Source organism: Scyliorhinus torazame, chromosome 8 (genome assembly GCF_047496885.1).
Source record: "Scyliorhinus torazame isolate Kashiwa2021f chromosome 8, sScyTor2.1, whole genome shotgun sequence".
Lineage (NCBI taxonomy): Eukaryota > Metazoa > Chordata > Chondrichthyes > Carcharhiniformes > Scyliorhinidae > Scyliorhinus > Scyliorhinus torazame.
The window spans coordinates 16565989-16582130 of NC_092714.1; the positions used below are offsets into that span (position 1 = coordinate 16565989).

Consider the following 16142-nt stretch of genomic DNA (forward strand, 5'->3'; position numbering starts at 1 on the left):
ACGGTCTTCCAGACCGTGCCGTTCTCCCTCTCTACTTGCCCGTTCCCCCGGGGGTTGTAGCTGGTCGTCCTGCTTGAGGCTATGCCCTTGCTGAGCAGGAACTGGCGCAGCTCGTCACTCATGAAAGAGGACCCCCTGTCGCTGTGGACGTATGCGGGGTAACCGAACAGTGTGAAGATGGTGTTCAGGGCTTTAATGACTGTGGCCGCGGTCATGTCAGAGCAGGGAATGGCGAATGGGAAGCGGGAGTATTCGTCCACCACATTAAGAAAGTATGTGTTGCGGTCGGTGGAGGGGAGGGGCCCTTTGAAATCGAGACTAAGGCGTTCAAAGGGGCGGGAAGCCTTAATCAGGTGCGCACCATCCGGCCTGAAAAAATGCGGTTTGCATTCCGCGCAAATGTGGCAGTCCTTTGTGACTGTACGGACCTCCTGTAAAGAGTATGGGAGATTGCGGGACTTGATAAAGTGGATAAACCGAGTGACCCCCGGGTGGCAGAGGTCCTCGTGGAGGGTTTGGAGGCGGTTAATTTGTGCGTTGGCACATGTGCCGCGGGATAGGGCATCGGACGGCTCGTTCAGCTTTCCGGGACGATACAAAATCTCGTAGTTGAAGGTGGAGAGTTCGATCCTCCACCTTAAGATCTTGTCGTTTTTGATTTTGCCCCGCCGTGCATTATCGAACATGAAGGCTACCGACCGTTGGTCAGTGAGGAGAGTGAATCTCCTGCCGGCCAGGTAATGCCTCCAATGTCGCACAGCTTCCACTATGGCTTGGGCTTCCTTTTCCACTGAGGAGTGGCGGATTTCTGAGGCGTGGAGAGTCCGGGAGAAGAAGGCCACGGGTCTGCCCGCTTGGTTAAGGGTGGCCGCTAGAGCTACGTCGGAAGCGTCGCTCTCGACCTGGAAGGGGAGGGACTCGTCGATGGCACGCATCGTGGCCTTTGCGATATCCGCTTTGATGCGGCTGAAGGCCTGGCAAGCCTCTGTCGACAGAGGGAAGGTCGTGGTCTGTATTAGGGGGCGGGCCTTGTCTGCGTACTGGGGGACCCACTGGGCGTAGTATGAAAAAAACCCCAGGCAGCGTTTCAGGGCTTTTGGGCAGTGCGGGAGGGGAAATTCCATGAGGGCACGCATACGTTCGGGGTCGGGGCCTATTATCCCATTGCGCACTACGTAGCCCAGAATGGCTAGCCGATTGGTGCTAAAAACGCACTTGTCCTCGTTGTACGTGAGGTTCAAGGCTTTGGCAGTCTGGAGGAATTTTTGGAGGTTGGCGTCGTGGTCCTGCTGGTCGTGGCCGCAGATGGTTACATTGTCGAGATACGGGAACGTGGCCCGCAACCCATGTTGATCAACCATTCGGTCCATCTCCCATTGGAAGACCGAGACCCCGTTTGTGACGCCAAATGGGACCATTAGGAAATGGTATAATCGCCCGTCTGCCTCGAAGGCTATGTACTTGCGGTCACTTGGGCGGATGGGGAGCTGATGGTAGGCGGACTTGAGGTCCACAGTGGAGAAGACTTTATATTGGGCAATCCGATTGACCATGTCGGATATGCGGGGGTGAGGGTACGCGTCTAGTTGTGTGTACCTGTTGATGGTCTGGCTATAGTCTATGACCATCCTTTGTTTCTCCCCTGTCTTCACTACTACCACCTGTGCTCTCCAGGGACTATTGCTGGCCTGGATTATGCCTTCCTTTAGTAGCCGCTGGACTTCGGACTGAATGAAGGTCCGGTCCTGGGCGCTGTACCGTCTGCTCCTAGTGGCGACGGGTTTGCAATCCGGGGTGAGGTTCGCAAACAAGGACGGGGGTTGCACCTTAAGGGTTGCGAGGCCGCAGATAGTGAGTGGGGGTATTGGGCCGCCGAATTTGAACGTCAGGCTCTGTAGATTGCATTGGAAATCTAATCCCAGTAAGGTGGGGGCGCAGAGTTGGGGAAGGACGTTTAGTTTGTAGTTAGGTAACTATGCAGAATCCTTGGATCTGTACGGAGTGGGATCCTGCAGCTAGGGAAATCTTTTGTGCGCTGGGATAGGTGGTCAATGAACAGCGTCTTACCGTGTCGGGGTGGATAAAGCTCTCCGTGCTCCCGGAGTCGATTAGGCATGGTGTCTCGTGGCCGTTTATTAGCACCGTTGTCGTCGTCGTCTGGAGTGTCCGGGGCCGAGCTTGATCGAGCGTAATTGAAGCGAGACGTGGCTGTAGTAGTGGAGTGGGGTCCGTTGTTGCCGTCCAAGATGGCGTCGGGGATGAACAAAATGGCCGCCCCCATACATCGCACGTGGCTGGGGGGGTCACAAGATGGCGGCGGGGTGGACAAAATGGCCACCCCCACGCGTCGTACAGGTCTGGGGTGGTCCAAGATGGCGGCCCCCTTCCTCCCCTCGTGGTGGCCGGGACCCAAAATGGCGGCGTCTGCGGGTCGCACATGGGGCGCTGGGGGGGCTGGGGAGCGTTAGGACCGCGCGGAGCTCCTCTCCGGGGACAGCGGTGGTCGGGACCCAAGTTGGTAGCGCCGGCGGGTCAGACGTGGGGCGCGGGGGGGGGTTAGGGGGACGTTAGGGACGCGCAGAACTCCCTCTTCTCCGTGGAGCGTGGTGGTCGGGACCCAAAGCGGTAGCGCCGGCGGGTCATACATGGGGTGCGGGGGGGGGGGGTTGGGGAGCGTAAGCGGCGTCCAGGGCTCCCTGTTCTCCCGGGACCGCGGTGGTCGGGACCCAGAGCGGCTGTGCCTGCGGGTCGTACATGGCGTGCTGAGGGGGGTTAGGGAGCGTAAACGGCTTGCAGGGCTCCCTGTTCTCCTGGGACAGCGGCGACCTCGCGGGACCGGCACACAACTGCGAAATGGCCCTTTTTACCGGAGCTCTTGCAGGTAGCTGCGCAGGCCGGGCAGCGCTGTCGGGGGTGTTTCGCCTGGCCGCAGAAATAGCAGCGGGCGCCCCCGGTGCGACTTGGCGTTTGGACCGCGCAAGCCTGTGGGGTGTCCAGGGGGGGTGGGTTTGTCGCGACGGGTACGTACGGAGCCCAATGGGCTGCCGCGCGGTCGGGGCCGTAGGCGCGAGTATTACGCGCGGCCACGTCGAGGAAGGCTGCTAGGGCCCGGGCCTCTGAGAGTCCTAGCGACTCTCTTTCTAGAAGTCTTTGGCGGATTTGGGAGGAATTCATACCTGCCACAAAAGCATCGCGCATTAACATGTCCGTGTGTTCATTTGCGTTCAACGAAGGGCAGCTGCAGGCTCGTCCCAAAATCAGCAGCGCGGCGTAGAATTCGTCCATCGATTCTCCGGGACCTTGCCGTCTCGTCGCGAGCTGGTAGCGAGCGTAGATTTGGTTAACTGGGCGGACATAGAGACTTTTCAGTGCTGCGAATGCCGTCTGGAAATCCTCCGAGTCTTCGATGAGGGAGAAGATCCCCGTGCTTACCCTCGAGTGCAGACCTGTAGTTTTTGGTCTTCTGTGACCCGGCCGGTGGCCGTTCTGAGGTAGGCCTCGAAACCAGTCTGCCAGTGCTTGAAGGCTGCTGCCGCGTTCACTGCGTGGGGGCTGATCCTCAGGCATTCCGGAATGATCCTGAGCTCCATAGTCCTTTTTAGGCACGCTTAATCAATTGTAGCGCACAAAGACTCCGTGAGACGAATAGGGTGAAGTCGATGAGGCTTTATTAAGCGTGTCTGTTCCCCCGCAGCTCGATAGTAGAATGGCCTGCGGGGGAGGACTCCGGCTTCTTATACTCCGCCTTCAGGGCGGAGCTAGAGGTCAACGGCCAACCAGGACCCGGGATCTGTCAGCCAATGACATTAGGGCTTCCAGTCCCACATGACCCCTAATACATACTACCACAAACTGCTTCTTGAAAACATGAAATGCTTTGGCTGCAACTGCTTTGGGTGGTAGAGAATTCCACACGCTCGCCGCACTCTGGATGAAGAAATTTCTCCTTATTTCAGTCCTAAATGGATTACCCACAGACTGTGGTCCCAGGAACATCCTTCCTGCATCTACCTTGTGTAGTCCCATTAGAATTTTATAAGTTTCTATGAGATCCCCCCTCATTCTTCTGATCTCCAGCGAATATAATCCTAACCGACTCAACCTGTCCTCATACGTCAGTCTGGTAAATCTTTGCTGAACTCCCTCTTCAGCAAGAGCTCCTCAGGTAAGGAGGCCAAAACTGCTCACAATATTCCAGGTGTGGCCTCACCAAGGCCCTGTCTAATTGCAGCAAGACATCCCTGCTCCAGCACTCGAATCCTCTCACTATGAAGGCCCACATACCATTTGTCTTGTTCACTACCCCCTGCACCTGCATGCTTACCTTCAGCGACTGGTGTACAAGAACACCCAGGTCTCATTGCACATGCCCCTCTCTCAATCTAACGCTATTCAGATAATAATCTGCTTTCCTGTTTTTGCTAAAAAAGTGGATAAGCTCACATTTATCCACATTATACCGCATCTGCTATTCCTTTGCCCACTCACGCAACTTGTCTGATCACAAATGTACCCTCCTCACAGCTCATGCTCCCATCCAGCTTAGTGCCATCTGCAAATTTGCAGATGTTACATTTTGCTCTCTCATCTAAATCATTAATATATACTGTTAAAACTGGTATTCTAACACCGATCCCTGCGGTACCCCAGGAGTCACTGCCTGCCATTTTGAAAAAGACCCACTTATTCCTGCTCTTTATTTCTTGTCTGCCAAAGAGTTTTCCATCCATCTCAATACACTACCCCTGATTCCATGCACTTTAATTTTACACACTAATCTTGTATGTGTGATGATCACGTCATTCGTTTTGATAATTATCTTTGATGGATATGTATTTGTCCAGGACACTGCAGAGAACTCCCTTGCCCCACAAATAATGCCACCTGCGAGGGGAGATGGTGCTTCAGCTCAATGCTGTGAGTGAAAGCCCGCACCTCTGACAATGCAGCACTGACTCAATAAGGCAGAAGTCTCAGTTTTGATTGTGTGTGCAAGTATCTGCAGCGGAATTCAATGGTCCCCGGATTGGTGGGTTTGTAGCTGAGATGGGCTCGTAAAATACCCACCAACTACTGACCTTTCTCCCATTTTATGGGGGAGGGGATGGAAGTGATCTATCAAAGCCCTTAAGTCTGTTGACTTGCCCCATCTGGTATTCAACCCATGACAGGCCTGACGAGCTTTATCAATATCCCAGACTTACCTTCAGTCCAACCTCCCTTTGTTCCCCTTCTTTAAGCACTACCTGTACTCTCAGCAATCGCCACCGCCTCAATCTGGTGCTGCGAGGCTACAGAGCTACCACATTGGCTGGAAGCTCTCTAAGGCCTGACTTCATCTCCAGGTGGAGCTGGATGCCTTACCCTGATCCAATTCATGCCCCGTCGATTGGTAAAGGTGAGGAGCAGTTGGTATTGGCGGGGGGAGGGGGGGGGTGTTCCCCAGGGTGGGGGGGGGGGTGTTCCCCATCAACTCATTGGGTAGTGTGCCAGGAAACCCGTTATCCAAAATATCCTGCCCTTGGAGGGGAGCTTGAGCTTTTGACTAAGAGCCAGCCACTGCGCAAAGGCAAAAATAAATTATACTTGTATACAACCTTTCACATCCTTAGGAATTCGCAAGTTGCTTCATTGGCAAAGAATTGCTTTTGAATGTAGTCATTGTTGGTTCGTATATCAACCAATTTGAGCTCTCTGCCCAGTGTTCCAAACTGGATTGTCAGCAGGTTGTGATGAAGTAAGGTGAGGGGACTCTTTCATGCAGATTCAGCACAGTGGGTGTCACCGAACAGTTTTGAGCAGCTCAAGAAGTGGGCCTTCTCTGGGGCATTTAGGGTTGGGCAAGAAATGCTGGCCCATCCACTGGTGCCCATATTGTCACTGGTCTAGTAACCCAGGGACCCAGAGTAATGCTCTGGGGACCCAAGTTCGATTCCCGCCACTGCAATTGGTGAAATTTGAATTCAATTAAAAATCTGGAATTAAAGCCTAACGATGCCCATGAACCCATTGTCGATTGTGGTTTAAAAAAACAAACATCTGCTTCACCGGTGTCCTTTCGGGAAGGAAATCCGCCGTCCTAACCTGGTCTGGCCTACATGTGACACCAGTCAGCAATGCAGTTGTCTCTTAACGGCCTGCCTCAAGGGCAATTAGGGATGGGCAATAAATGCTGGCCAGCCTGCGATGCCCATGTCCCATGATGAAATCAATAAAAGGACTGTTTGGCCCGAATGTCCAGTGGCAGTGCTTTAACATTTTTGTAATCCTCAGTAAAGCCGCATTACGCCAACGTCCAAAGGGCTTTCTTTGAGGGATAGATCTGGGCCACGGCCCTGAGCGGGCATACATGTTTTCATCTGAAGAGTGCCTTTGGAGGTTTTACCTGCAGTTGGGGCCGTGAGTTTAATATCTTTTTAATCTAAGCAGCACAGCCTCTGCTAAAGCAGCACTCGCTCGACACCGTGTGAAAGTTCAATCTGAATTACACGTTAGAACCCACAACCTTCTGACCCAGAGGGGAGAGCGTCCCCACTGAGCACGAATGACAGTGAATTAATAGCTGCTTCAAATGGGTTTAAATGGTGGAAAGAGGGAATGTTCCATGAATGCTTCAATCAGTCATCTGCTGATAACAGAAACAGTCATTTTAAACTTCCTTCTCATCACCTCCTCTATATTTAAGTGTTAAACGTGGTGTTAAGTGCAGATTTACTGATATTATGTATCTCTAAATCATTGTAATTTCACCACGGTTACTATTTGTAATCACTATACTCATATTCCGATTACTACTATTAGGCAGCAATTGCTATATAATTATTTCCGGTGACAAAGCGAGCGGATTGTGTTTGTCTCCAAATTTTGTTTTGACCTCAATGCTGAATTACAGTCTCGCTCGGGGACGGAGTTGCTGCTGTGAGGGAACTTGCCCTGGGGATCCACCTCACAACTTTTGAGGGCTTTGAGCCAAATATGTCTTCTTCTTTGGAGTGAGCTGGCTGGATCTGGGGAAGGACTGCTGCTGACAATCTACACTGTTGTCTTTGTTTCTTTCCCAGCTCTCAACAAGCTTCCCTACTTTCTGTCACTCTTCTCAGCTTCACTGGCTGTGAGCTCTATCGTTACTGTCTCTCTGGCTCTTTGTTTCAATCTCTTCATCTGTATGCCTGAAGGCTGAATTTTCCCAGCCCATTAGGATTGAACAGAGAACATAGAACACACAGTGCAGAAGGAGGCCATTCGACCCATCGAGTCTGCACCGACCCACTTAAGCCCTCACTTCCACCCTATCCCCTTAACGCAATAACTCCTCCTAACCTTTTTGGTCACTAAGGGCAATTTATCATAACCAATCCACCTAACCTGCACATCTTTGGACTGTGGGAGGAAACCGGAGCACCCGCAGGAAAGCCCCGCAGACACAGGGAGAACGTGCAGACTCCGCACAGACAGTGACCCAGCGGGGAATCGAACCTGGGACCCTGGCGCTGTGAAGCCACAGTGCTATCCACTTGTGCTACCATGCTGCCCAGATTGGTCTGCTCCTTGTGGACATCCCAGATATTGAGCATCCCTCATCCAGGAGCTGCAGCCTCAGTGGTGGTTGTCATAATATACATCAGTACATTATGGTGCAATCACATACACACATTGGTGGACATGCAGTAGGACCAACCAGCATACATAACACTGCAGCCAATCACCAGTGAGAGCACAAGCACTATAAAGTCAGGGGACAGGAGAGTTCCCGCTCATTCAAGCAGCAGCCAGCTCAGAGCACAGAGCTCACAGCCTGCATCACAGACATTCACCATGTGCTGAGTGCCTCACCAAAGCTAGTGATAGGAAAGGGTCCACAGTTAAGCTGGTATTGCTTATACCCATGTTTACAGTATGTTACCATAGTTGAACAATTAATAAAATAGCGTTACACCACTTCCAGCAGTGTTGGCTTATTTGTGAACCAGAATGCCCAACACGACATGGTACAAGGAGTGGCCGCAATCTAGCACTTGTGAGACCTACCTGCAACTTCTCAGCATTCCGGCATCCTACAGCATGGAGAACATCAACCCACCGCCACCGCTCCGCATCGCTGGCAATCTCGGGGTAAATTGGAAGATATTTAAACAGCGCTTCCAGCTCTTCTTCGAGGCCACGGAGAGGGAGAATGCATCGGACACCAGGAATATAGCCCTTCTTCTCTCCACGGCTGGGCAACATGCCATCCACATCTTTAACTCCCTGACATTCGCGGACAATGAGGACAAGACCAAGTACAAGACGGTGCTCCTCAAATTCGACACACACTTCAGTGTTAAAGTCAACGAAAGCTTTGAAAGGTACCTGTTCCAGCAGCGTTTGCAGGGTAAGGACGAGCCTTTCCAATCCTATTTAACACACCTCCGCATCCTCGCGCAATCCTGTGGCTACGGGCCCACCTCCGACTCCATGATACGCGACCAGATTGTTTTTGGGGTCATGTCGGACACCCTGCGTCAGCAGCTCCTTAAAGTTAAGCAACTAACCCTAGTACTGCCATCGAGACCTGTGTCCTGCATGAGAATGCCACCAGCCGGTACTCCTACATACAGGCAGCTGAAACGGCGTGGCAAGGGCCCCATGAGGCGAAACGGGTCCAAACGATCGAACACCTCCCGGGCCCCAGTCTGGAGGAGGGCGGCCATTTTGCGCGCTTTCCGAGGCCTCCTGCACTTGTACGCGCCAAACGAGGGGACGGTGACGTGGAGGAACGCGATGCGCAGGCCCGCACCACGCAAGACCGTACCGCGCATGCGCGGTGGTGCAATGAACGCACTGACGTCACGGCGTGCGGCAACTGTGGCTCCGCCCACTTAAAGCGCCAATGCCCTGCAAAATTACGACAGTGCCTACGCTGTGGCAGGCTTGGCCACTATGCTGCCTGCTGTCGAGCAGCCCAGCCTGCCAACTCGCAATGATTTAACCAGCCTCGCAGGACTGTTCGGGCAATCCAACCCACCTTCACCGAGTCCGATCCTGACTTCATGCAGACCAGTGAGACCGAGGACAGGGAGCCTATTCGAGTCTCTGTCATAACCAAGAACAGGCTGTCCCCGAATCGAAAGCACCAGCCGCTGTTGGTGCACAGCATTGATCCGGACGACGAGTGGTGTGCCACCAAAATTCGTCGCCCACCTCAGAGACTTGATTTATGAGCCTTACAATGTTGGACTCAATGCTTTGTTCTTTCATCCTGTTTCAGCATTTCACTAGTTTGTTTATAGCATTCGTTATTAGTTTTGTTGTTGGTGTAACACCTTGTTTTTCTTTTCTCTGCACCAGGCACCTTCCCGTGTATGTAGACTAGCCTCATGTACATACTGTAAATACTGCACACACATGGTCAGATACACTCATTACACGTTATTTATTCTCACATAGGCACATGTTCTTTGTAAAAAAAGGGGGATGTCATAATATACATCAGTACATTATGGTGCAATCACATGCACACACTGATGGACATGCAGTAGGACCAATCACCAGTGAGAGCACAAGCACTATAAAGACAGGGGACAGGAGAGTTCCCGCTCATTCTAGCAGCAGCCAGCTCAGAGCACAGAGCTCACAACCTGCATCACAGACATTCACCATGTGCTGAGTGCCTCACCATAGCTAGTGATAGGAAAGGGTCCACAGTTAAGCTGGTATTGCTTATACCCATGTTTACAGTATGTTAGCAGAATTGAACAGTTAATAAAAGAGCGTTACACCACTTCCAGCATTGTTGGCTTGTTTGTGAACCAGAACACCCAACACGACAGTGGTCACCCCTCTGATTGGGGGCCACTAACCTCTAAGTGGTAACTGTGGTGGTGGCCTGTTAATTGGGTGCACCAGGGTCCCACTATCTGAGCGAAGCAGGATCTGCTCCTGCTTCCTGCCTTGCCAGCGAGGTCAACAGTGGAAAAATTCAGCTCCATTCCATCTCTCCAAATTTCTGGTTCCCTGCATTAGAATCATAGAATCACAGACTCTTCAGTGCAGAAGGAGTCCATTCGGCCCATCGGGTCTGCACCGGCCCTTCACAAGAGCGCCCCACTTAAGCCCACACCTCCATCCCATCCCCGGAACCCAGTAATCCCACCTAACCTTTTTGGACACTAAGGGCAATTGATCATGGCCAATCCACCTAACCTGCACATTTTTGGACTGTGGGAGGAAACCGGAGCACCCGGAGGAAACCCAGGCAGGCACGGGGAGAAGGTGCAGACAGTGACCCAAGCCAGGAATTGAACCTGAGACCCTGGAGCTATGAAGCAACAGCGCTAACCACTGTGCTACCGTGCCACCCCTGAGACCCTGGAGCTGTGAAGCAACAGCGCTAACCACTGTGCTACCGTGCCACCCCTAGAGTCTCTATCTGCCTGTCAGTCTCCTGTCTTAGTCTTTCAGTCTGTCAGTCTCCATCTCTCAGTCTCTCCATCTCTGGCTCAGTCTGTTTGTCTCCTGTCTCCTTGTCTCCTGGCTCAATCTCTCAGTCTGTCAGTCTAGGATTCAGCCTTTCTGTCTCTCTGTCTCTCTGTCTCAGTCTTTCCATCTCTCCGTCTCTCTGTTTCTGTGGCTCCCTGTCTCTATGTCAAAGGCTGTTTGTCTCCTGTGTCAGAGGCTCAATCCGCCAGTCTCTGTGTCTCAGTCTCTCCGCCTGTCTCAGTCCCTCTGTCTCTCTGATTCTGGCCGGATTTCTCCGGCCATTCGCTGGCGATGGAATTCTCTGTTCCCGTCGGCAACGCAACCCCCCCGCCCGCGGGGTCTCCCGGCGACGTGGAGTGGCTTCAATGGGAAATCCCGTTGAAAGCGGCGGCAGTAGAGAATCGCACCACGAGCGAACGGCGTGCCGCCTCCCGCTGCCGAGAAGCACGCGGCTGGGGGGGCCGGGGGAATCTCTGTGTCTCAGTCTCTCTGTCCATCTGGCTTTCTGCCAGTGAAGTAGCTCCAGTGTTATTTTCTGCCATTTGATCTCAGTTAACATCGCAATCAGATCATGGAAAAACAACCGATGGGTTATTAAAAAGCAATAATAATTTTAAAATGCAAAGCACCTTTTTTAGCATTTACAATGAATCATAATTACATTGCTCTGGTCTCTTTGAAAAGTATTTAACACAGGTCAGTTTGAGGAGCATCATTCCAATGGATCGTAACTTTGCCAAAGAGTGAGGTTTCCCAATGTGGCAATATTGATTTCAATGCTAATGACGTTAACTGGATTGTCAAGATTTTCCCTCCAGATAGTAGAACGTTCCACAAATTAATTGGCTTGTATGAAATATGTGTTATTTTTTTGTTTAGATCGAATTGCTGAGTGAATTATTACACAGGAGAAAGGATTTGTCAGCAGGATACTTTGTAACGGCAGAAATTGTGATCACAGCAGCATTAACATGCTGACAATCTAGTTAATTCTCCTTTTTCCTTTTGAGAACGAAAACCTGGGTGAAATCTCAGAGTTCAGGCGGCCAGAGGGCTGATTTCCAATTGGCGCTCAAATGTAAAATCGGGGGCTCAGCTCGGGCAAACAATGGTTCGCCCTGGGCAAACATAGCCCCTTTCAAATGGTGCCACTCAGTTTCATTGGCGCAACAATTACATTTTATGTACCCAGGGGCCAGATGTTACAGGCGGGCGATTTTTTGGTTGGGGCGGGCTAGCCCACTGCCTTCCTGCCCACCTCCACTTGCCCCCTTAATATGGAGAGATGGGTGGTGAACCTAAGAGGCTTCCCATCCCGAGGCCCATTCAGAGTCCCTATGAGGCCGATAATTGACCACTTCAGGGCCTCAATCCACCTCCACCTCCATAAAACGATGGGCAGTGGCAGACAGGCAAGAGTAAGAACTCTTTTTCGAACACAATCAGTAAAAAGGCGGGCAGGAGGGGGGTACGTTTTTCGAGAGCGCATTGAGGCCACCCCCACCCCATCACCCAAGATGTTATGACACCTATCATTTGTGGATTTTGGCTAACAATATTGTCCATCTTGTGTTGAAAAGCGTACGTTAATTGGGCAAAGACCGACCCCAGAGGTTCACGTATACATCTTCAGGTGGCTTGTTCAACTGCCAATCTTCCCTTCGGAGAAAATAAATATATCTATTAATCATTTTCAGCATACTGCTGGGACCATAATTCTATTTGTAAACTGCAGAACATCATGTAAGAAGGGCTCAGGAGCGATTTGCAGCAAGTATTTCTCTCTCTTTTTGACAAGGCATTACAATGGATTATGAAGTGACATGAAAAGGACTTTGGCTATTAGTCAGAAACCTTCTGGAAGAAACAGATGCTTTTAAGCTACTTACGGATTGGGAGAGTCTGAAAGGCTTCCATCTGGCTGTGCTCCCCTTGGCCTTTACCATTTACCGCTGCCACTCTGAATTGGTAGGTTGAGTTTGGCTTCAGGTTGGCAAGGACGACATGAGCTATAAACAGAGAGAGGAAGGAGAAAATTTATACGGGAATACTATTCTGCCTCCAGAAATATCTCACCACATTTCTTTAACCAGTTGTCCTCCCAGAGGCCCACACAACAGCTTTCCAATTTAGCCTTCTTTAGTCTTCTAGAGACATGGGCATCATTGGCACAGCCACGTTTATTGCCCATCCCCTAACTGGCCTTCTTCTTGTAACCATGCGTTAAGCATCAACCATATTGGTGTGCGACTGGCATTATGTACAGGTTCAGACGGGCTGAGGACAGCTGGGGCGGGATTCTGTGATTCTGTGATCCTGAGGCTAAGTGTTGACACTGTCGGAAACTGCGTCACGTTTCTCGACGGCATCAACACGGCCTCAGGAACAGCAATTCTGGCCCCTACAGGGGGCCAGCACGGCACTGGAGCAATCCACGCCGCTCCAGCTGCTGATCTTGTTGTGAACTGGCCGCTGCGGGATCCACGCATGCGCAGTGGCCCCGGCGCCAACGCGCGCATTCGCAGTGGCTTCCTTCAATGCGCCGGCCCCAACGCAACGTGGCGAAGGACTACAGGGGCCGGCGCGGAAGAAAGGAGGCCGCCAGCGAGAGAGTCCGGCCCGCCGATTGGTGGGCCCCAATCACGGGCCAAGCCACATCAGAGGCCCCCCCCCATCGGAGGCACACGGAGAGCAGGTGTGGACGGCGCGGCGGGACTCGGCGTTTTTACGACAGCTGTCCCAGGCCGAGAATCGGTGGGCCGACTGCGTAGAGTGGCCCCTGACTGAGAGAATTCTGCCCCTGGTTTCCTTTCCTAATGCACATTTAGTGAACTAATTTTGTGTTTACGACAGTCTGAAAATTTCACAAACATTTCTACCGATGCCAGCCTCAGGCTTTTTAAACTGAAGTCAACTTCTCAAACGGCCATGAGAGGATTTGGCCCTTCATGTTCACCTGATTATTAACCAAGGTAATTGGATTACTTGGGGTACTTAATGAACCACTATATTAGCATGCTGGCACACAAGGGGCGCGGCCTAACGGAAATGTTTCTAAGTGCCATTTCTCACGGGTTTTGCTGGGAGTTTCCTCCCGGCTCTGTCGGCACGTTCCCCACCACTAGCTAACCATACTTAGTCACTTTTCCGGGCCCCGGGGAGTTTCTTTCAGGGTGCCCCGATCTCTAAGCGAACTGGTGGGACCCCCACACTCCCCACCCATGGGCAATGTCGCCTCCCACATACACATGAGCATTAGTTCACCTCTCCCCAAGTGATGACACCCCTCAATGGGGTCACTGAGGGCTACCCCTTTTCAGGCCGTCCCACACCCCACTTCGGGCTCCCTCCCTTCCAGGAGCCCCACTCTTCACTCCTCCCCAAACCTTCCAGAGGTCCCTTCATACCCGCTCTGCACCTTATACCCCCATCAGCCTTCCTTTCGTGAGTATGCCCACATTTTCTAAGGAGTAATTGTGAGACAGAAATCCCAATATTTTATTTTAATTTTGTGAGACTGTGACGAAAGGATACCTCCCTCCAGGAGTGAATTCACGCAAAATATATTAAAACATACTTTATTTCGAACATAGCATTAAAATATCTTTAACATCACACAAGAAAATAGCTTACAATTACTCCTTAAACAATGCGAATCAATACAGTAAGACAATACTGCTATCTTTATTTCCACTCAAACAATAAAACCAGGTAGCACAGTAGTTATCACTGTTGTTTCACAGCGCCAGGGTTCAGGTGCGATTCCCTGCCTGGGACACTGTCTGCACGTTCTCCCCGTGTCTGCGTGGGTTTCCTCCGGGTGTTCCGGTTTCCTCCCACAGTCCCGAAAGACATGCGTGTTAGGTGAATTGGACATTCTGAATTCTCCCTCTGTGTACCCGAACAGGTGCCGGAATGTGGCGACGAGGGGCTTGTCACAGTAACTTCATTGCAGTGTTACTGTAAGCCTACTTGTGACAATAAAGATTTTTCATTTCAATTCCTGGCTTGGATCACTGTCTGCACAATCTCAGATCTCAATCAACTTTTAAATACAGTTAGCACTCAGGAAAATTGCTGTACAGAGATGTCGCATGAGACTGTTTGCAAAGATAGACCTGAACCTTGTCAGAACAAGCAGGTTTTCTATATTACTCCAGAAACCTCTCACCTTGCCTTCCAGCCACAAACGAAAACTCTGAACCTCAACACCTGACCCTTCAGCCCTTCATTGATTACATCATTTTGCTCAGCCGAACACAATGGGCGGGATTATCTCGTACCCGGCGTGGCGAGGGCTCCCGGCGGGACGGAGTGACGTGAACCACTCTGGCGTCGGGCCGCCCCAAAGATGCGGAATCCTCCGCACCTTCAGGGGCTAGGCCCGCCTCGGAGTGTTTGGTGCCCCGCTGGCCGGCGGGATAGGGGCTTGGCGCCACGCCAACCGGCGCCTAAGGGCCTCCGCCGGCTGACACGAGTCGGCGCATGCGCGGGAGCGCCAGCGTGTACTGGCGTCATCCCCGTGCATGCGCAGAGGGAATCGCTTCCGCACCGGGAATGGCGGAAGACCACGGCCTCCGGTGCGGAACAATAGAGTGTCCCCACAGCACAGGCCCGCCCGGGGATCGGTGGGCCCCGACCGCGGGCCAGGCAACCGTGGGGGCACCACCTGGGGCAAGATCCTCCCGCGACCCTCCAAGAACCCAAGGGCCTGCCCGTGCCGCCAGGCCCCACCTGTAAGGAACCTACTCTAAATTACGCCGGCGGGACCGGCTACAGACGGGCGGGATTTTGGCCCATCGTGGGCCAGAGAATTCGGGCGGCCCCGGCGCCCATTGAGTCGCGCCGGACCTCCCCATTCTCCGAGGTGGGCAGCGCGACTCACGCCGGGCCGGTTTTTGGGGGGTGGGAGAATTGGGAGGATAGCGGGGGCGGGATTCACGCCGACCCCCGGCGATTCTCCCACCCGGCGGGTGGTGGGGGGGGGGTCAGAGAATCCTGCTCAATGCCTCTAATTAACTATTCTGCAGGAACCCTCCTAATATAAACAAATATCCATTTGTCCAAACTTTTACGATGCTTTAATTGCACCTCTAGCTCCCAAAATGCCGAGCTGTCTTGCAAACCAGGATTTTTATAAACAGCAGCAGTCGCACACACATTTACCCAGGTTTGTACTCCTCACTGCACCAAATACATATCATACAATTAGATCTGAAATTCCAACATTCATCACAATAGGAAGATATTGAAGTTCCCTGCCTGTCTCTCGCCCCATCTTCAGCGCGCCAGAAAAGTTCAACCCTCTCTTGTCCAGTAGATTAATCCTTACTGACAGTAAAATAGCCTTCTTTTTCCTTCTCTGATCCTCTTTATAAGTAATAAATAAAAATGTTCAAGGAAAGTGAAAAAAAGAACATAATGCTGATGTTGTCTCTGTGATTTTTCTCCCGGTTTTTGCTCACTGCAGTATCCTGGAGATTAATCCTCAATTCCTGGAGTCTCATGGACAATCCTGCTGTGTTGATAACTAGCTATAATCTGGCAGTGTGAATGAGTTGAGGTATGTTTTAAGGAAGGTCTTTAAGGAAAAGCAGGACAGAGGGAGGTAGACAGATTTATGGAGGGAATTCCAGAGCTTAGTGCTGGTTGGATATGATGATTGATACACAAGATCCCAGAAT

General features: G+C 51.8%; 1 protein-coding gene across 4 annotated transcripts in view; it reads right to left on the minus strand.

Moving 5' to 3' along the window:
• LOC140427663 (neural cell adhesion molecule 2-like) overlaps positions 1-16142 on the minus strand; it is an 896208-nt gene that overhangs the window by 227988 nt on the left and 652078 nt on the right. For all 4 annotated transcript variants that reach the window (XM_072513136.1, XM_072513135.1, XM_072513137.1 and 1 more), the window contains exon 13: positions 12348-12467. In XM_072513136.1, the coding sequence (XP_072369237.1) occupies positions 12348-12467 (120 nt within the window). The remainder of the gene's footprint in view (positions 1-12347; positions 12468-16142) is intronic.